This window comes from Manacus candei, unplaced genomic scaffold (genome assembly GCF_025592945.1).
Source record: "Manacus candei isolate 608988 ecotype Guabito, Panama unplaced genomic scaffold, ASM2559294v1 h1tg000056l, whole genome shotgun sequence".
Classification (NCBI taxonomy): domain Eukaryota; kingdom Metazoa; phylum Chordata; class Aves; order Passeriformes; family Pipridae; genus Manacus; species Manacus candei.
The window spans coordinates 5,697,021-5,719,715 of NW_026138104.1; the positions used below are offsets into that span (position 1 = coordinate 5,697,021).

The following is a 22,695-nucleotide window of genomic DNA, read 5'->3' on the forward strand; positions in this document are numbered from 1 at the left end:
AGAAATTATGGCTATTTGTCATAGTTGCTCTGATTAAAATACAACATATTTTTCTTCTGTTTTAAAAGTTGTGTTGAAACATCAATTGATTCTTTTAATCAAGTGCAACAAATGTATCAAGAATGAATGTGCAAATTTGTCACCCCTGATTCATTACTGATAGGAAAGATATAATAAATAGATCTATACCTTACTGAGCAAAAAAATTACTCCACACCCAGCTTCTTCAAATGCTTTCCAAGCTGCTTGCTCTTAATTTGACAAGCTAATTTACACTCATGGACTGCAAGAAACTGTTAGGAAATTAGCATTCAATAATTGAGAATTTTGTATGCGTGGCAAGCCTGATGGGAGTAAAGTAAGAAAAGAAAGTGGCACGAAAGTGTTTAATGAACAAAGCATTGATGGTATTGTTTGATGAAAAATGCCTCACAAGAACATAGTAATAGATATTCTCAAGTGTGACGGCAGTTCTGTTTAGAAGACAGTGTAAGCTTCAGTGAGCCTGAAGGTACACTTAAAAATGCATAACAGTAAAGATGTACATGTAAACTGTACATAACAGTACATTGAAAAGTACTGTTAAGGAACATACATAATCCTGACCTCATAATATGTTTTTATTGAAAGTTAGTTTGCAGTCAGAGGAATTTGCTGTTCACTGAGATTCATACATGAATAAATAGCAGATTAATAGCCTTTCTACATTTTTGGTAAGTTTGGAATTTGTTAGTAGCTGGAGTCTGTGGAATTATTGTGGAATGTCTGGAATTCCCCTTGAGCACAGATTGTCTGGAATAATTCCTATGTTTAATACAAATAAGCCTAAAAAGCTCAGTCTCTGAACAGAACCCAAGTGAATATGAAGTAGCTCTTGGGGGCTTAGCACAAGTCAGAGCAAGACCAGCCGATTCACCAGATATGGGGCAGGACCCACTAGAGTAGAATCATCCCCTTGCATGGTTCAAAACAGATGACTCAAATTGCCTGAGCAATATGTGGAATACTTTTTCAAGGCAAACACCTGAGCTTTTTCCTGTACTTTTACTCATGGACTTCATTCCTTAAGTTTCTTTTCTCCACACATTCTTCTCCTGTGTACTCACTGATGTTTTCAGCAGCTCCCTGAAACTGTCTTTACCCTAACATTAACAGATTGATATCTACCAGATTGAATTTGAATCCTGCTTTCATACAGAAACTAGCCAGTTTTCTTACAGCTGCAGCATTAGTCACTACTTTTACATATGTATACCTTGCTTTGTTTCCCTAAATAACTCAGAACAACATGAGTACTACAGTTATGCTCATAACTGATGCAGATTTTTAAGAAGTTCAAGGCTGGGTTATAGAACTCTAAGTTATTTCTAGAAAATAAGCAGAAGATTGCTCATTACTCTGAAATCCTAATATTTCTATTAAAATATTTTCTTTTAAATCCTGTACCTGAAGACAGGGAAGCATTTTGAAGATTCTTAATCTAGATGTAAACACAGTGATTTATTCAAACCACATCACTCACACTACTCATGTTGTATATTGCTATTTCTTACCATATCATTTGCTTTTCAAAATTTGAGGTTGGTTTCACTAGCTAGATGTTCATAGCAACATCTTTTGCTGAAGATGTTGCTGTTTCTTCTGCAGCTTAGAAATTCTGTTCATTATCCACTCTGAAGGTTTCTGTGGTGTGCAATTTTGCAACACAAATTGGACAAGATATAGACATCACAGTTAATATGAATAGACTACTGTCTGGACTTTTCTATGACCTTAATGCAAAGTCTGTTTCATATAAGTCTGTCAAATATATCACATTCCTAAAGTGTTTTGTTTTAAATGCAGAAAGTAGTTATCAAAGATACAGAGGAGAGTTAAGCACCTAAATCTCATTGAGAGGAGGGAAAGAAGACATCTACCTGCTATATATACCTTGGAGAATACTTATTTTTCCTGATTAATTTGGAAACAAGATTGGAGTGATGTAGCAATCCGAAACTCGGATATCAGCAGAAAAGGATTATGTAGCAGGCCATGGACAGCAGGAGCTGGGAGAAACTCCTTACTCTGATGAACTTCCTCACAAGACCTATCGATATTTAACTATGTTGATTGGCCTGTCTCCTGCAGCAAGATATGGAAAGACTTTGTGATGATGTTATCAGACCATGTAGAAACCCCTTTGTTCTTTTCCCCCCACGTGGTTGTAGCTAAGGGAAAATATTAACCAACCATGTAACTGTAGGAGAAAACTGTGTAATCCTCTAGTTGGCATAATCCATCCCCTAGTTAGCATAACCTGTCCTCCTCATTAATGTGTCCTGCCCCCAAGTCCCTTATATTGCGAAGCGCGTGTTCAATAAAGATTCCAGTTTCTACCCCTGAACTGGGATCGGTTAGTTATTGACCTCTTCGGAGTATCTGTGTTTAATTTCCATGTTTAAATTCACAGATGCACCTAAGATACCATAGCGGTAAAACACTAGAAAAATAGGTAGGTAGTAGAACTCTTTTCTGTAGAAATTTCTTTTGCAATTTTTTACATACTAGTAGTGGTTTATTTATTCTTCACTTGCTGCATTAGAACAATAAGACAAAACCTAGCCCGGTCTTTAATGAACCATTTCTATCTAGAACTGTAGCTTCTGTGCTGGCCATAAATCTTTCAATTTGCAACAGAGTTGAGGACAGACTTAATTCCACATTGTTTGTTTATGCTGAGTGTGATAACCATTACAATGGGTGTTACCCTGCTCTGTTAGAGAAGCATTCCCTCTGGGATTAAATTTTTTTTTTTTTCTGAGAGAACTACACTACATTCAATTACATCACAGCCTTAAATTCTTTTGTGTTTGGTTTCATTTTCATCTGTTCATTTCTTACACTGATAGCTAAATTTGAATTCATACATGTTCCTATTTGATCAGTGAAAAGTAATACTCGTCCATGAAATGGTTCCACAGACATGTGCCTTAGGATGCAATTTATACATATCCTAGACATTTTAAGAAACTTGACTCAGGCTTCAGGTCATCATTCTGTGTCGTGTGATAGGCTGTCTCAAGACAGAGTTCCTATACTAGGCATTATAGCCTGTCTGATTCCCAAATAAATGTCTCAAGTGGTGGTCTAATGTAAATATTAGGCTTTAAATGTATAATCCAAAGAGTTTAAGGGACACATTTCAAATAAAACAGGCTTTGCTGATAACAAATTAAAAGAAATATACTTAAAAGCACTATAATAAATAAATAATAATGCAAAATTGTTAGGATGTCAATTTCCATATACATGTAATGTGAAATGGGAAATATAGATAGATGATGATTAGGTGAATACAGAACACAAACGAGAATAGAAAAAATAGGATTGTTACTTAAACAAATGAATAAAGACTACTTAAAAAAACACTGAGAGGGAAGTTGCCACCTAAGGCAAAAATTGTATCTACCTTATCTGAATTGAGAGAAAGAGCTTCTAGAAGGTTTTGATGTCTTCCGATAGAAACCACCACTCTATGAGGGCAAGTTCAAAGACAGAGGAATGAAGTCAGGGTCTCAAACTTCTCTTTGGTTGCTCACTATAATGTATCATAACAAAAAACAATGAGATAATAATGTATCATCTTGTCTACAGCATAATTTTTACCTTGCTCAGATTATATTCCTGACACTCAGGCCATTTCTTCCATTTCTTGTGGGTGTAAAGTCCCAACTTATCTCTTTTTCACACCTCTGAAATTTGCTAACTTTCCTTAACCTAAATAACACTAATTTGCAAGAATTACCTTTACTTGCTAAACTACTGATCTTTTTATCCAACTTTCTCTCTGTTGATTATCATGTATATTTCTTTATACTATTCTACACTAACTACTATTCCCATGCTACTGGAAGAGTTATAAGTGAGCTGACTCTCACTAATTAAAACAGTAGATTGTAACATAGTTCATGGTCACTACTCAAACCAAATATGGCAGGATATAAGAAGTTTTTACTTTGCAGAGAAAAACCCATCAGAGATCTAATATGAAATTAAGGGAGAAGAAAAGAGAAAAGTTTCTCAAGAGAGCAACTAGGCCATACAACAGCAGTTCTCTCAGTTTTTGAGCCAAATATCTAGGTAAGCTGTTTCTGATTAAACAAATTAGTTTTTCTAGTCCTAACTGAATTCTGAATCAAAAAAGATAGGTTAGTACTATAATAGGTTAGTTCTGTTATCTATAGTTTCTCATTTTCTCATTTTGCAATATTTTTATGTATTACTGTACATAGGGCAGTGTTGCTGCTATTTTGCAGTTTGTCTTACCTTCTCTTCCAATGGACTGAAATAAATCAACTCTACTGCTTACAACAGGTGAACAACTTGGGAATTCTTTTCTTTCCCAAAAATGATGCATTAGAAAATGCTCAAATTTGACCAACCCAAGCTTAATGACTTCAAGAGAATTTGTCAGATAAGTTCAGGCACAGAAAAAAGTTCATTAATGGATCAGCAAAAATAATAATTGTGCAGTAAGTGCATTTTTCCAATAGGCCCTCTTAGTAGAACATTAATTTAGTGAAGAACAAGGTATCAGATTTCTTCCCTTTCGTGTCTGAGATTAATTTAATTTGTAGTTCCCAACTCCTTCCTAAACTGTCAGAAAATGTTATGTTCCGAGAAATTACTTGCTCTATGTCTTTTATTAAATATTTGAAAACTTATGAGACTATATTACAGAAGCCAGATACCACCTAACCATTGTAACCTAAATTGTTGGTGTAGATAATAATTTCCTCAACTGCAACTTTCTTTCCTTATTCCAAGTGGTTGTTTTTTTTAAAAAAAAAAAAGGTGAAACAGAAACTGAGAACAAAACATTTCAGGAAATGTCAAAATTCAGGACACAAATGTGGAAACAGCCCAAACTATCACACCTGACTCTAGGATACTTTATAGGATGAATGTTAATCCACTTTTTTGGAAGCATTATTTTTTTTCCCTTCATATAAGCGTCCAACGCACTGCATCACCATGGAGAAATCCATCTTCCACCAATTTTTTGGTGCTGTCTTAATTTCCTTTGTTCTCATTACAAGGGAAATAAATAAAACAATGATAAATAAATAAAATAAGGGGTTTTTTAATTGAAGCAATCGAGATTTTTTTAATGTAAATTTTTTGCACTTAATCTAATTTTCTTTTTTTCTGATTTTTCTGTTTCATTGAAATATAATGCAGAATGGCAGCCCCAGTCACTAGTACAGATATAGTTCATCTTCCCATACCACATATTTTTTACATAGTATTGCAAATTAAACACAGCCTGGGAAGCTTTCTGGGAATTTTAAAACTATTTTGTGTACCATTAAAAGAGTTATGGTGTTTCCTGATGTGATTTCAGTCCACACCCAGGAGCACTGTCCACAACAGTTCCCAGGAATGTTGCAGGAGTTTGACTGTTCCAAGGATTACTCCCAGCTGGCAATTTACATGCAGCCTCCTTCTTTTCAAGGTTGAGAGAGTTTGCTTGTTCAGACATAGGCCATTCTGTGCCAACAGCCTTCAGTGCCGAGGAACATTTCTAGCCATGTTTGTTGTACTACTGTAGACAGAATGATCACAATAGCCTTAACTGCTTTCCAGAAGTGCTAACCTCTTATGGTTGTACTCCTCAATATAACTTGAGCATAGCTGAAATCATATTTGCTTCATAGCCTCCTAGATATCACTCTTTAAGGAAGGGCCATATATGAAAAGTTACTTTTTGTTAGTATATTTTAAATTTTACATATCGCTACAGACATTCCTATATAATGTTGCCAAAAAAATTTATTTATGTCTCTTCATAAAGTTTGGATTATCTGAAATTAAAACTTATTAAGGCAAACTGTTCAATTTCTCAATGTAGTCTGAAGATTCTTTATAGCATACATATATTCTCAATCTTTCCAGTCACCTAAAGAGTGAGGACTCTGTAACACCTCCATGTGGAGATATTCCCAGTTTCAGGGAAATAAGTAAAGTTTTATCTGTGTTCTTCCTTAAGGTCTTTTATGCATCACTATGTCTTTAGTTCTCCCTACATTTAGGTCTATTAACTCTTCCAGTATCTGCATTATTATAAAACATTGACAAAACCACATTTTCCACTGGATATCAGAACTTATATTAATATGTACAATTAATTAAGAAATTGAGAAGCCCCAATAGTTCTGTAATTCTTTGGTTTTGCTGACTGTTCCTGCTCAATGTTGACTTCAAAATCTTACTCACTTTTAGATAAAAAAATTAGATGCAATTAGGATGCTAGTCTGGGAAATAAAAACTTTCTGAACTTTAAGTTTCTTTGAACACGACCAGTTACAGGATGATTCATGTCCTTCCCTTCTTTACTCTCTATCTGAAGAGTTAACTGAGCCATTACAATAGGTTTTTTTCTTAGCCCTAATTCACCCTTCCTTTCCACAAATGCAGAATGAATATTCAGTTTCAAAACTGTGTATGTTGTTTTGCAGAATGCTCTCCTGCTTTGTCGCATATAAACTTTGCCTTTTGTAAAGTCAGTGTAGCATAGTATGCCTCCTTTTTCTGTCATTGCTCCTGCTTCCTTCAGATTCTTCCTCTTTTTAGAGTTCTGAATGAGATATAACAGGAGCAGTAACCTAGCTTAATTAAAACATTGCTGAATTTCTCTTTCTAGAGGCTCAGATGCTGATGCCCCCTAGTACTGAATCAGCCAGGTTATATATTGTATGATTGCTGGGGTTCATGTGTCATAACAAAAATTTGAGCAGCCTATTTCAAACCATCTCTAGGCACCAGACCACTTTTACCCTGTCCCAAGGACTCTCCTACTTCACAGAATCACAGAATCATAGATTATGCCAAGTTGGAAGGCACCCACAAGGATCATCAAGTCCAATTCCTGGCCCTGCACAGGACCCCCCCCAAGAGTCACACCAAGTGTTTGTATTGTCCAAACACTTGAACCCTGTCGGGCTTGGTGCTCTGACCACCACCCTCTGGGGGACGAACCTTTTTCTGATATTCAACCTAAACCTCCCCTGACACAACTTCAGGCCATTCCCTCAGTTTTTGTCACTATTCACCACAGAGAAGAGATCAGTGCCTGTCCCTCCTCCTCCCCTCACAAAGAAGTTGTAACTGCAGTGAGGTCTCCCCTCAGTCTCCTCTTCTCCAGGCTGAACAGACCTCAGTCATTCCTCACACAGCTTCCACTCAAGGTCCTTCACCATCTTCGTTGCCCTCCTTTAAACACTCTCTAAATGCTTAACATCTTTCTTATATTGAGTGACCAAAACTGCACACAATATTCAAGGTGAGGCCACATTACTGCAGAATTAATGTTATCAGTGTGTTTTTTTATAAAGGAGCAAAATCCCAGTGATAGTATATGAATAAAAAGGGGAGCATGGCCAATGTGTGAACGAGATCTGTACCTTGGTGCACGCCACCTGAGGCTTGGTGTTTTTAACTGTTGTTCCCAGTTCTATAATTCATATGTCTGGGAGTACTATGGAAAACATAGGACCTGTGAATTAGTGTATGCTCATCTGGTTTTCAGAAAATCTGGGCTTAACTCTAGGTTCTGTTACAAATTCTGTGTTATCTCAGCTGATTTTTTCACATCTCTAATGTTCTGTTTCCTTATCTCTAAAGCGGAAAAGGAAACACTTTCTCCAAAGGTGACCTTCATATTTTTATTTTAAAAACAAGACAAAATCAATGGGTATGTGACACTAACTATACTTCTGAGTTTGTCAGTATCAGTTGAATATTCAAAGATAGAAAAGAATTCAGTAAACCTTGTAAATGTAAGAAAGAGGGGATTAATTGTGCTAGTTACGATCACTAACCAAAGCATAAGTACACCCAGTAGTACTTAGAGCTCTGCCTTGAACCCTGAGAAACTACTAGTGTGCAAAACAGATAGCAATGCCAATGGATCAGAATTCCCTGCTAACTTCTGTTGCTATTAGCCCTTTATACCCACCTGATGCAGGTACAAATGCAGAAAGTCAAAGGCAATAGTGAATGTAATCTAGTATCGGAGACTAATCTCAGTGTGTTTCCTTTCCAGAGAACGCATTTGATACTATTTTCTGATAATTCTCTTGGAAATTCTGGTACCATAATCTCATAAATTTGTCTCTAAGGTGTTCCTCTTACACTTTCTTTTTTCTTCTAGCTATTCAAAGTAGAGCCTTTAGCAAAGGCTTATTTTTTATTCTTTATCTGCTTTTCAGCATGTTTCCTTTATTGTTGTAACTGACATTAAATTTATAGAAAATATCCTCCTATTCTTCTTTAATCAGAACTTTGCCAAGTCTTCCTTTAACCATATTTTTTTCTTTTCTTTCTAGTTGAATTGGAAATAAAACTACTTACTTCTTTTATCCCACTTTTATTCTTAGCCTCTTTCAACAGAAAGAATTCCCTATGGGTGTCCTTATTTCCTACTGCCTATTCAAATGTTGTGTCAGAGTTACAAATATTGAGGCTTACTCATGTTCAGTCTTTTTCTGTAAAATAACAGCTCGGGTTTTAACATCGTTCACTTCTATGTTTATATGATATTGCAGGAGTACATTACAGAACATGTAGCTATATTTTTCCAAACTTTCCATCCCATAAAATTGTGGAACCCTTGTCAGGTTGAAGATCGACTGCTAGACTTTATACCACTCTGATCCTCCTTATCATCACCTGAATGTTTTAAATTTTGAGAAGTACATAATCTTAAGACAATGATGGAATTCAGTGCTGCATTGACTATTAACTATGCCTTAGTAATTATATTCAAATTTGTCATAAACATTAAAATAGTACAAGCTGTTGGTAGTGCCATATGTTTAAAATCCTTTTCTTAAGCTAGTCATCTTAGCTATTCTTACTCTACAACAGCAAAGTGGGAGCAAATCTTCTGACTAATCAAATTGTCATCCTATTCTAAAGTACAGTTTCATTAAGCAATGTTTAAGTAAAGGATAAATACAGAGAACACACATTCTTGAATTCAGATGTATGATTGGGTGTATTGAACTAGGTGATAAGCACAAATACCATTCAAATACCTTACAAATGCATACTACAGTCACTTGCAGTGACACTTCACTAGAACCTCATAAGCACTTCAAGCTGTGATAAAGTTCTGCATCTGAAAGTGGAAAATAATAAAGGCACGAAAATTCATCTTTGCCCAGACAGCACAGTGTGACAAGAAAGTAATATTTGAAGGATGAAAGAACAATATTGGAGCCAGTTCTGTGGTAAAGAGAGGCAAAACCAGACCAAGCACAAAGATAAATCTTTTTTCCTCCAAAAATCACTTTATGATTAGGGTTATTTTTCAGTTGGACAGACACAAAGTTCATGACCTCCAGTTTAGGTTTTTTAATATATCATTTATTTATTTATTTATATTTTGCTTCCTATTTCAAATTGAAAAGAAATTCCACTTTAAAATGTTCTAATTCTTCTATTAATGCAAACATTCTAGCAAGTGCTTTAATCTTTTCGTAATGTGATGGTCCTTCTTTAATGGTTAAAGGCAGGAAAGTCTTTTTAATTTTCCGGATAAACCTTTTATTTAGCTGAGTCAATAAGCATTTTAACTGAGCTAAATCATTACATGGTATTTACAAAATCATTTCAGATTTCTGGAATGCCCTTCAGTCCCAGGAATCCATTCTTTACATGCTCCTACAGAGCCAAAAAAAAATAGGGAATGATAGGTTTAAAGGACAAGTGTTGTGCATTTTAATGCTCTTGATTGTATTATACCAACTCAACCTAGTGAAAAGATTTTTCCGTATAGACTTTGTCACTTTCCTTCTCAATAATTTTCTGTTATGTTTTTAGCCTTACATGATAAACCTTGATGAATTTTCTGTATACAGGTTATCTGATTCATTATTATTAATTCTTATTGAACTCTCTTCAAAGAGAAGCAGCCGTCATATACTGCATGAAAACATCTTTATAATATTCTCTGCCAAATACCAGTATATGGCATTTGGTAGATAGGACGGCATCTCCAACTCCTTTCTGACTACATACAGTTCACTGAAAGGCTTTTGACAACTTTCTTGTTATTCAGACTCAGCTGCATCAGTTATGCCAAATTGTCTTTGCTACACATGCAGACACATTAATTTTCTCTTTCCTCCCTGAACCAGTACTCCAGCGTTCCACACAAATCCTGAAATTCCTTACATTTCATGAATGTCCCTATTCTCATTTCCTAGAACATCTTTATTATTGCTTTCCTAGGAGCTGAGTTCGGTCATCACTTGAAAATGAAGTTGTTATAAAATAGCTGTGTTGACAGATGGCATAAACAGCATAGCTAATCAAATCTGCTCCAATGTTTTAATGGAAACAGGGAATTATCACCATGCTACAAAATGCAATCAGTAAAGCGGGTGGTGCGCCGAAATGCCAGTTTCCAGAGTTCTAAATCAACAGTACAGCAATAATAGTTGCTGCTGCAGCTGACATCTCATGATATATGCCTCAAAGGAAGTTCACAAACAGGTTTGCCTGGAGCCTATCTCATTCCTGATAGAGCTGCTTTCTGATAATATTGTTTGGACTCACCGTGCATCAGTAGGAAATGTTAAATAAACAGTGCTCAGGGTTTAATGTAATGTTTTTTAAGAAAGAGTCATCTCAAGAGTGCCTCATATGTTTGAAAGAGCCATTCCAAGTCCTTACATGTTGCATTCAATCTTTGGTAGTTTGTTAATGCCTAGGAAAAAGAAATTAACCCCAGCAATGTTAGTCACCATCATAATTCAGTGGTTTGTCAGAAAATATTTAAGGACTGTAAATGAGTGCACCTGGGATACATTTTTATTCATTTAATCTTTGGAGCCTTAAATTGGAAACCACTTAGATACAAGATAAAATCTAGGATAAAAGTTTGTTAATCCTTACTAGCTCTAAGTACAGTTGGATTTGAAATGGACACAGAAGTTCCTAATGAAGTTCTTCAAACTTCAGAGAAAAGTAGAGGAGTCTAAAAAAAATGTGTTCTATTCATACCTGGAATGTCATGTCATCATTTCTTCTTGCTTAGTAAGATTTTCCTGGTTCTTTCAAACATTCACAGAGACAGAACACCACAGAAATGGAGAAGCAGCACTCAGCTCCCAGAATAGCACTGATTCACTCTTCATCAAGAAAACACTTTTTGCAGTGGCCTTTATTCATGGAATGTTTTGGGTTGGAAGGGAACTTTAAAGATTATCCAGTCCAGCCCCACTGACATGGGCAGGGGCATCTTGCACTGAATGCAAGGTTGCAAAAAGCACCATCCAAATGGACCTTGAACACTTCCAATGGGGCATTCACAACTTCTTTTGGTAACCTGTTCTAGTGATGCACCAGCATCACTGAAAAAAAATTTCTTCCTTATGTCCAATATAAATCTATTCTCTTTCAATTTAAAACCATTGCCCCTTGTTCTGTCACTACAGGCTTTAATAAAAGATATCTCTCTATCTTTTTTACAAGCCCTCTTTAAGTATTGAAAGTCTGCTATAAGGTTTTCCCAGAGACTTCTCGTCTCCAGGCTGAACAACCCCAATTCTCTCAGCCTGTCTTCATAAGAGAGCTGCTCCAGTCCTGTGATCATCTTTGTGGCCCTCTTCTGGACCTGCTCCAGCAGGTCCATGTCCTGCCTATACTGGGTGCCTCATGCATTGAGAAGGAGATCTCTATTTCTTTGGAACACATTTCTTGTTTGGACATCTTTCTTCATTACTGCTGTAGGTTTTTGGAGAAGTCAGTTGCTATAGAGTGTGTGATAATTGATACCTGTTAGCATTGGGGTACTTTTTTTGGTAATATTGTGAATGGTGGAATGTGGATCAGTGCAAGTATAACAAAGAAAATGAACATTTTCTCAAAAACTTTTCTCAAAGACATTATATATTGTCCTCAGAATAACCGTATGGGGAAGTGTCTTCACCCAAGCGTGTTGTTAACATTGTTTACATCTTCTTGTAACATCCTCTCCTACTGTAAAAATAATTCCACTGTTCCATTCTTCTAAATGCACTTGTTTACCTCGGTTGAAGTAGGGTAGTACTTGGCATGTCTTTTCATCTTTCAATTCTTTGAGCAAAAAATTACCTCTTAAATATAGCTAACCATAACAGTGGCCTTATTTCCTTGTTTAGTCTTATTAAATGACAGCAAGAAAGTTGTTTGTTGTACAATGGCATCACCTTGTCTCATAACAAAATACTGCAGGAAATGAATGCAGGAAAAAAAAAAAGCAAATCCTCCAAAATAAAATACCCCCTAACTGAGAAGAATCTTTTTCAAAGTTGAATATCATTCTTTAGTTATTTGCTTGTCATTTTAATAATACTTTCTGTTTGTGATGTTGTCTAGGAAAACCTAACTCTATAACCACTGATAACACTCTTGTGAGATGGGGATTGCCAAGGGAGTCATTATATTGAAGTGTTACAAGTTTCTTAAAAATTTCTTTGTTACATATTGCAAATGAGAAAGAATATTGTAGACAGGTTATTAAACCCACCTAATTTGATAAGAAATGTGCACACAATTTAATTTTTCTGCATCTAGTGAAGAGGTAGAAGCAGCTGTATGGTATTCTCTATTTGTCATGAAGAGCGTTCAGAGGAACTGTGAGCATTGATCACACTGGTATATGTGTATTTTGATGTCTCAGATCACTTTGACTGAAAAAACAGTGACTGGTTCACTGCATCCTTTGTGGGATTAATTTTTCCTGGCAAATTCTGGACAAAAAATAATTAAACCAATTTACATCCCTATGGTTGACATCAAACTTAAAAATGCTATGGGTCAGTGCAGTCTTAAGAATAATTAGCCAGTGGAAGGGAGATACTCCTATTTAAAAGCTATAGATAGATTGAAAAACTTAAAGTAAAGCCTCATTCATTGAAGTACCTTTCAAAGTGGATTAAAGGAGTGACTCAGTGTAACAAACAGTATCTTGAATAAAAGTGATACGACATAAATCATATGAATTTTAAATCACATCATTTACTTATTCTTTCTGTCACTCTCTTCTGTTCCTCTCCCTTCCTTTCTTATTCTTATTTTCCTCCGATTTCCATCGGAACAACTTCTATGTATTTCATCATTTAAAGATGCTCCAGTGGATTTGACCGTCACCGGCAAGATTGGGTAGACAGTGGCTGCCCTGAAGAGGTATGTGAGTAGTTTACATCCTCAGCCCATCAGAGGAAACTTGTATAGATATGATGCTTTTGATTAAATTCTTCAGATTATGAAGCATGGTTTCAAGGCCAAAGACATTCTATAATTATCTTTATTATTCAGGGGAAATGCTATAATACATAATAAAGAAGAATAGGCTGAGTAATTTCACTCTCCATTTGGTAGAATAAAATGGATATAAATTGAATTTTTATCCTTGAGAAAATACTTTAAATAATTTTTAAAAATTAAATTAACAACAAAAACAACAAAACAAAATAAACAAAAAAAAAGGAGAAAAAAAAAACCTACTCCAAAACAGTGTCCCTGTGCTGATTTTCCTTTAGATCTCTGAATTTACTGGGAAAGGGGAAGAAACTCTCAAAAAACGAGAGTAATTTTGAGTGCAAAACTGGCATTGTATTTTGATTATGAAATCTGGTCAAATCATTTAGTACAGAAGACATTACACAGATGAATTCAAAGAGATAAAATAAAAATTTTTAAAAAATTTAAAAAACCCTCACACAACCAACCTACAGGGCATTTGGATTTCCTTTCATGGGGAGGCAGTGAGAGGATGAGAAAGACACCTGATTGTGGTAGTGGCAGGCTGTCAAACAGGGACTATAAACCTCCTCTGAAAGTTATTTGGGGTACTCCTAAACCAGAGCAGTTCATTTTCAAGACACATATATAAATAAACTGCTGGTGTTTCTTTTCCAGTGTCCTCCCTTTATAAGGACCTTTAGTTTGGGAGTTGGTTTGGGGTTTTTTTCATTTTTCTTATTTCTCATTTGGGGATTGTGGTAATAGGAACAAATTAATTTGTGACACTTTTAATGTCCTGATGGTCATAAAAAAAGAGCAGTTATTTTTCAATTTTTGCTGAAGGGGCTAAATTTTCTCATGAGTTTCAGCAACATATGCCTTCTGAAGTGTAATGTCAGGTGAAACTCAGGGTAAAACAAAGCCCCGAGTGTCTAGTTAGAAAAGCACATTCTGTTTTATTCTCAGTAGGAGCAAAGAGAAGTGATGGCATAAATCCAAACTAATGGAAGAATTATTTTTTTCTTATAACTGTAATTGCAAAATAACTGCATCCTACTTGCTGCCTTGTTACATAGCCTTGAAGCTTCAACTTTGCAGTTTGTAATCTGCTGATTTAAGAACAAAATTTCTGTGAAGAACAACCTCTTCAAGAACATAAGACAAAAGTTAGTGGGAGTGTGTGTTATTATAGTACATGACCTTTGTATGGCTTTAATCCAATTATAATTAGCTAGGACTCAGTTGTGCTTGTAAATGAAGTTACCCAAAAAATGCTTTCTGCGGGACAGTAGCATCCCATTCTGCTTTTCCTTTCTCGTTTCAGTCCAGCTACAGTACAAGGTTCAGTACAAGATCTGAGAGGAAATTATCAATACACTTCGTGTATCTGAGAAACTAATAAGTTAATTTGCAAAATTTCGGTCTATTTGATTGCAGTTCACTGTCCAGCTTTCAGGCTCTGGAGTAGAAGCAACAGCTTACTTAGCATCTTCAGAATTACACCTGAGCTGACTGCTAGAGTTCAATGACGGATCAATAATTAACATACAATGGTTAATTTTAGATGCCTTCACTAAAGAGGATGAATAGCGGGGATTCTCATAACAGGGTTTCTTTATTTGTAATATATATTTTGAGCTAAATTTTTATTTAATTGCATCAGTGAAATTACCAGTAGTTTTCAAGAAAAAACACAAAGAAATTTGAAGAATAGTTATCCTGCAGGCACTGATACCTTTCTTTAATGTAGTATATTGTTTTTGGTAAAACAAAGGATAATAAAGTACCTGTGCATATTAAAAGAAAGACAGGGCCCACTGGGTTTTGACAGTCAGATCTCAATAAAATGAACAGGCTTTGCGGGATGCTACTTCTTATGAAAATGAATGAGGACAGCAGGAGTTAAGTGCAGTTCCCGTATTTGCTGCAGGTTAATTGGGTGTATTTTCCTGCAAAACTGTGTGATCCATAAAAGGAATTATTCATTACATCTGCAGAATTTTAAAAATGTCCAGAAATTTAAAAAAAAAACAAAAAAAAAAACCAAAAACAAAAAACAGACTCAAGATTTGTATCAAAACATTTGCTCATGAAAATAAGTTAAATTATTAGATGATGATGACTATTATTTATAGTGTGCTAATATATTACAATAATTTTCTTCATTATTATTTATTATAGTTTATATTTAGAATATATTTTGTATAATAATTATTATAGATACAAATAATACATGATATTTTAATATTATGTAGAATTAATAGCCATATAGTGAATGTTTTGCTCTGTTGTAGTAAATAAATATCTATAGGCTGAATACATGCACACATTTTACACATATATGTGTGTTCTTCTGTGATAACTCCATGCAAAGCCAAATTAAATGCTCCACTTAACTACACATTGTCCACTATGAAGAGTTACAGTTTAATTCCCACATATCCTTTTCAACATATGTTATGGCACCTGTATTGATGGCAGTGAGCTTTCATTATAGAAGAGTAAAAATATGAATTATAATCTTATATGTTAAAATAATAACATGCTTGACAATTTGGGAAGACTTTGAAGTCTTGTCATTAACAATTGAGAGTTGTAAATTTCACAGATAAATGAAAAAAAAAAAAACATGTTACTGGATGCAGTGTAGAGTACTTCAAAGGAAAAAAAAAAAGAAAATTAAAAGATAAAGCTCTTGAAATTTCTTGATTTAGGGTTTCTATTATAATTCATTTTATTCCAGCAGTTTGTCCATGCTTAAATTCTTCATTCAGTGGCAGTCTCCACTTTAATTTTCTCTTCTTTGTTTCTGTTGTTTCCCCACAGGCAAAAGATAAGATCTGTGAGAAGAATATAGACACAACTGAAACACCTCCACACTCCACCACCACCCTTCTGCCAACCACCACAAGGTTCAGAGTTTTAACAACCACCAGAGGATCCACCACTTCCCACCTTCCAACTAGCCTGCCCACAGAAGGTGGCGTGTATACAATACATTATTCTATAGTGCAAACAAGTCATTTAGAAGTCAAAAAGAAATTTATTTCCTTTAAATATGTGTGTTCGTGTTGACCTTTTTTCTCTGAGGCAGCAGAAGGAGCTGGAAATTGCAGTCAAGGCGATATCTGCTACAGGTTTTAATTTGCAACTCACTCTTGCAATAGTAAGGTGCAAGGGGATGAGGGCTGGAGGAGGGGATGATGCTGGAGAAGCAAAGGCAAGTCAGGCAGACTTCTGGAAAACCTGAGATTACAATGAGTTTTTCATATTCCTTTACCATCAAGCCATAGTCCAAACCTGCTGAAATAGCAGTAGTAGAGAGCCCTATTAAAGTTAGTGAAGCAACTCCCACTACAGACTTAATGGATTTTTAATTCCTTTAGGTATTCTATTTAGCCAAGTGAAAATTATAGATAATCCAAATTAAAAATGTCTTTGAAATATGCCTGTTTGCTTTTTCAGTCAGTTGACACTGTTTTTTTCATGTAGTGCTCACTGTTGTTGTTGTGAAATAGTTTCTCTAGGCTTCTGAACAGAATTAACTGGGTAAGCGATGGTGTGTCAGTTCTCATCCTTGTTCTACTGGCTACTTAAATCTTGCCTTTCGGGGTTTGGGATATCCTGCTTTCCTGCTTTGGGAGAAAATTCAACTGGGCAGGAAAGTTAGATCAGATCAATCAAAGAACATCTATAAAGTGTGTTTGCATCTGTCTGTTGGCATTGTATGTTAACAGAAGAAAAGGTTCTAAGTACAGGCAAATTTTCCTAGTGGCCTCTGACAGGAAAATTTGAGCTGAAGGCATTTCAAAGTGGGAATCTACTGATAGGAAAGTCTGGTTTTGTTTGCACCAATAAAAGTTTAGAAACTGTTGGTACAGCGTTTGGACTGCATTAAAAGGAATATTCCCTGGCATTTTGTTCTTTAAAATTCACAAGAAGAAGAGGAATATGGAAATAAATATGATTTAATATTGGTAGACTTTTTCATGATTCTTAGAAGAGGAACTAAGTCATTGTCTTACTTTATTATCATATGTTGGGTCATATAATCCTTAATATGACAGAATGCTCAAGATATGTATGAACATGTAACATAAATGAATTATTTGTAAACATTATGTGACAGACTCTAGTACCCTTATTTACCAATATCCTGTACACTCTCATAAATGATTTTTTTAGTGGCAAGGAGGTGAGGTAATGCTCAGTGTAAGAAACACCATAATCAAATTCTCATTGTGTGGAGTACCAAATAATTTTCTAGCTGTGGAATTTCTTTGACATTAGAAACTGATTCCTAAAATGACTCATGACCTAGAAAATGCATTTTCCTTCAACTAACTCTGAATTTCCTTTATAGATGACACCAAGATTGCACTGCACCTAAAAGATAATGGAGGTAAGAGATTTATTTTTTTCTGTAAGTAGTGGCAGTAATTTGTCAAATTATACCCCACTGAACTTCACTAATCAAAATCAGATTGTAGAAATAGTTTTTCACCAGATTCCCATAGGACTTTAGCCTTCCACATCTGTGTGGAAGAGAAGGAAGGCAAATAAGCTTCAAAACTGCTTAGGAAAATTAAATATTTACAACTCTGTTTATAATTCTATAAAAAAACCAGCAGGTTTAATTAACTTCCATGTATGGACATATTAAGTAAATTTTTAACTGTACTAATACAGTTATTGGTTATATACTCTGCAGGGGACAGCTTTTGTCATCTTCTTTTTGGTTCAAGGACTGAGACCTGAGGTTTGTTCCTTCTCGCTTTAAAGTGGATGAGAATTTCTCTTCCCTTATTAGTTAGAACAGGACTGGATTGTGAACATAGACCTGTGTCTCTGTTCACTGCCAATCTAGAACTTGCTGAGGTGAAAGAGAAGATTTGGCTTGATTTCTGCAGCCTTCAGAATGGTCTATCAAACCAGAGGATGATTTTTTCAGCAAATTGAAATAAATTATATTTCCACTGATATAAAGGGGAATATTATTGGCTCTGATTGCCTTTCCAAGCAGGCAGCACCCAGCTTCTCTCATGGGTCAGGGGAACAGGCAGCCAAGCATAGCAGCAGGCACAGGCAGGGCGCAGGGTCAGTCCAGCAGCTCAGGGGAAGCAACTGTGGTGAACCCTGTGATGGTCTAGTCACCCTCAACTGAGTCTGCAGAAACAGTGCCGACCCAGGGTCAAGGTAGGAAGCCAGGTTGGCAAGGCAATGAAGGAGCAGCAAGGTAGCAGGCCAGGGACAGCAACCAACAGCACAGCTCAGGCAAGACCCATCAGCAGTCCCAGAGGAAGTGAGGTGATGAACCAGGTCCATATAGAGATTCTGGTCAGTAGCAAAAGGAAAGACAGCTCCAAGGTCCATCCACGGAGACATGGCCCATGGGCAGGACTGGAGACAAGCTACCTTCAGCATTGGTCCAGGAGACAAGATCAAAGATGGGACTGAATACAGGCTCATCTACAATGTAGCTTAAGTTTGGACCTGAGCTTACATGGAGATGCCAGTATCATGGGCAGACGTCCCAGGTGCAGCAGTCCTGAAAGGTGGTGTGTAGTGGTTTCTCAGGACCCTCACAGAGGATTATTCAAGTTTTGAAAAAAAAGAGTGCAGAGGCAACTTGGCAAGTTGGTCTGTTTTCCTTTTGGTATTTTTCAGTCATATTCAGCCATTGTTTTCTCCTTCCCTCAAATTAGAGATCTTTTCACTCCACAGGAGGTAGTTGTCATCCACTTCCTTACCACTTTGCTGTCACTAACTACAGGTTAGCAGTCACATAATAGTTGGTCACATGCTGTACTGGGCATTGAATTGTCCATTTGTTGGTGGTGTTGCTGTTTGACATTGCTTTGACACATAAGTGATCCCTTGCAATAAGGTGATCTGTAAGTTCAGGGTAGTACTTTTAGGCATTTTCTCTATAGGAATGTCCCTGAACATTCTGTCTCTTATTCTTCTGGAAATGAAATTGATTATTATTTTGTTGTGAAAAGTGTTTCAGTACTCTTAAAGGTCAATAGTCAGCACTTCACTCTCCTGTTCTGCTCTGTACAGGAGGCATATTCCCAGCTGAACTGTGCCCACGCTCTGCCCCATGAGCCAATGCCCTATGGCAGGTGCGAACCTGGGACTAGGCAACTCTCCATCATATGCATCTCAAACACAGCTCAAAATAGTATGCTGTTATATAAAAAACAATTTAAAAATTAGGGTTTATAAAACACATCCAAGTTTCTTTCAGTTTGGGAATTGCAACAGGATTATTTTTTGACATGTCTACTCTTTGCCCAAGATCTGAAAAGAAAAACTCCATAAAAGTAAACAAAATGTGGAATACTAGAGAAAGTGATAGATGGCTGTGGCCTACTTGGTAGAGTGAGATGTAGGGTTTGTAGTATTAGTTATCTTAAATATAGAACATTCATGTCCACTGAGAAAGCTGCTACATTTTAGGAGGACAAACCAACACCTGATGTGATTATTCATTTTCCTTGAGTTGCTTCTTTTATTCTTGAAATTTTAAAAAAAATGAAAATTACTTCAAACAACGCAAAAGCAAAGCAACACTCCAGGATTTCTCATTCACACAGTAAACGTAGCTTTTAATCTGAGAAGTTCTTTTTGATGAATCTTCAATTATGCATTGAATTTTCCAGTGACCCCTAGATTAGACTCAGATAAAACCTCTGCAGCCGCAGGCACATTCTTTGATTCTCTATACTTTGTTAGCCTTTCATAAAGAGTAGATTATTCCAGGTCACGAATACAGGGTCTTTACTTTCTCACACTAAATCCTTTAAAACTCTAATGAAAGGGAACCTTTTAAAATAGAAAACCAAAGCTATATTGGATCAATGATTGCCTATAGTTTGATGTGTCCTTGGGTGATAGCAGTTAGGTACAACAAAAGGATTCCATAGAAATTCTGCATCTCACCTCTGCCTGGAACTTTTGAAACCAAATATTATAAATCAATAACTAAATTTAAATTAAGTTTTGTGTTCTGGTCATACTGATTTGATCTTTCAATTATGTGAGAAAATCAATTGCAACTGTCCAGTTATTCACCCACAATCTTTTGTGGCATATCTTAACGTACATTTCAAATTTGTGTGTTTCTCTTTCTTTACAGGCAGGACAGATGCCTATTGCATACATGCCTAAACCATTTTAAAATACTGCTGGCATGCCATCACAATTTTTGTTGTATCTTGGTTGTCCTTAAAATAAAATGCCTTTTATAAGTTTTAAGATATATCCAACACTAAAAACGTACATTTTTTTATTAATTGCAGATTCTATTTTTTTAATTTTTCTTGAAATACAACACAGCCAACTAAACAGTTTAAAAGCCTATTTTTTCATAAAAATTGTGAGCAATTGGCTGTGGCTAGCCAGTAATGTAGTATTTTCTTCTTGAGAACTCTTTGGTGGATGATTTAGATGATTGGCCAGCACATCTAGACATTTTATTTGACCTTTTTAGACAATTTGTTGTGATGATTTGATTGCAATGAGTCCCTCGCAGTCCTTCAGCTTTAAAACTCAAAAGAAAAGTCTTTGTCTCTTGGGCAGCAGGTGTCGGACAAAATGCTACACTTCTCATTCATCAAAATGTACAGAAATGACTGTTTCAAAAAAAGGAAAACTGTGCAAAGAAAAAAACCTACCTGAGGGAGAAAACTATTTTATTTATTTGTGAACAAGTTCATCCCAATAGTAGTGCTAGGAAATGCCTGTGTCCTGCTACTTTCACTCTCTTGCGGACATTTTCAAAGATGGTCTAGATCCTAACATCAGTGATGGACAGGATTAACATTAATGCTATAGAGAGTTCAATTTGAGCTTGAGGGATTAGGAAACTCAATAACAAATGACTAATATGCAGACCCAAGCCAGATATAAAATGATATATGGTATCTACTCTTACAGTTGCCGGGATTTTACTGTAAAGGCACACAGCTTATTTTGTTAAACATATTAATTTTGTGGACTTTGTACAAGCTCAAGGCTTAATATGAAAACCCCATGTAGCTCTAAATGCAGATGTTAAGGAGAGCTACATGTAAATAATTGGATAAACTTTTAATGCAAGGCTGCATTACTTAATGTTTTATCTTATCATCTTATCATCTGCTCCTGTTGGTGTCACAGTGCTACAACAGTGTGACAGTTAGGGCACACAAAACTCTTGTGATCTTCTCTTTTTTTAACTGCCTATTCCACATAGTGTTAACCCAGTATTTGCTGCCAGAAACCTCTTGCAATCTCCTCTGCACTGCTTACTCATCTTTGACATCAGTGTGCAGGGGTAACTGTGAAGGTCCAGTGAAAGAAGGCTAATAAGAGCTGGACGTTTTGCACTGAAGTACCTGAAGTTGTTCTGTCTCCAAAAGGTGTGGTGGGCACAGGGGTGTGTAACTCTGCAAACATTAGACACAGCTTTAGAGAGGAACTGCCTGCTTGATGCTATTGTCTTGTGTTTGCTTGCAGTACGGTCAAGTGGAGTCAATGGACTGACTGAATCTAAATTCTTAAAATCTGGTAACTTTTTGCTTATCTGGATTTGAGTCAGCTACCTTTCCATGCCAAACAGTGCAGTCCTCCATGGTACAATATTGAGCTACATAATGACCCCTTCTTGATGCTACTAAGTATTGTAATGGCTTCCATGGGCTCAAGCAATTCAAAATAAAACTAATACAGATGAAAACAGTTGTAGCATTATATCATATTTTAGAGAAGAAGAATGAAAACCCTTACCTAACACATTTAGAGTGCTGTCATCCTATGAACAGAGGGATTTGATATTAATGTGCTTTCATCAATTTACTACACTAAGAAGTTGATCAATCTTGGAGAGACTTACTGAGTTGCCCTGGGTCCAGCAAAATATTGATAGCACAGCCAGATACTGAATTCAGAATTTGTGGGTTGCAGTTCCTAATATTCTCACTCAAAGACCACCTTTCACTTTTTACATGCAACTGGAAATCCATTTTTAAAGCATTAGCTAAGCCATAACTGAATAAATCATCATGAAATTACGTGAAGTGTAACAGTGGTTTAACCTCCAAATGTTAACAAATGCTAAGGCAATGAATCCACAATTCAGGAAAATCACACACCGTTACTGTGAAGAAGTTGAGAACCCCAGAGCATGCTATTCTTAAAAGAGGTAGAGAGAAAATTTTTATGGATATTCCTCTGAGCCTCCTTCCAAGTGTACTTCCGTTATTCCTTCCCTGCACTCCTTCCCTTACTCCCTCCCACAGTTACTATATGTAGGTCATTAATCATCTTTTCAGAAATCTGCATTATGTACAAGAAAAAGCTTAGGTTTGGAGAACCATATACCTGCTCCATAAAACAAGGAGCCTCCTGGTAGATTCACATTCCAGATGTAAA

The 22,695-nt window shown here is 36.0% G+C and overlaps 1 protein-coding gene across 2 annotated transcripts in view; it reads left to right on the top strand.

Annotated features, from left to right (window-relative positions):
• The window catches only part of PLXDC2 (plexin domain containing 2), a 254,160-nt gene that overhangs the window by 214,077 nt on the left and 17,388 nt on the right, over window positions 1-22,695 (top strand). For both annotated transcript variants that reach the window (XM_051802444.1, XM_051802445.1), the window contains exons 10-12: window positions 13,158-13,218; window positions 16,105-16,258; window positions 17,642-17,680. In XM_051802444.1, the coding sequence (XP_051658404.1) occupies window positions 13,158-13,218; window positions 16,105-16,258; window positions 17,642-17,680 (254 nt within the window). The remainder of the gene's footprint in view (window positions 1-13,157; window positions 13,219-16,104; window positions 16,259-17,641; window positions 17,681-22,695) is intronic.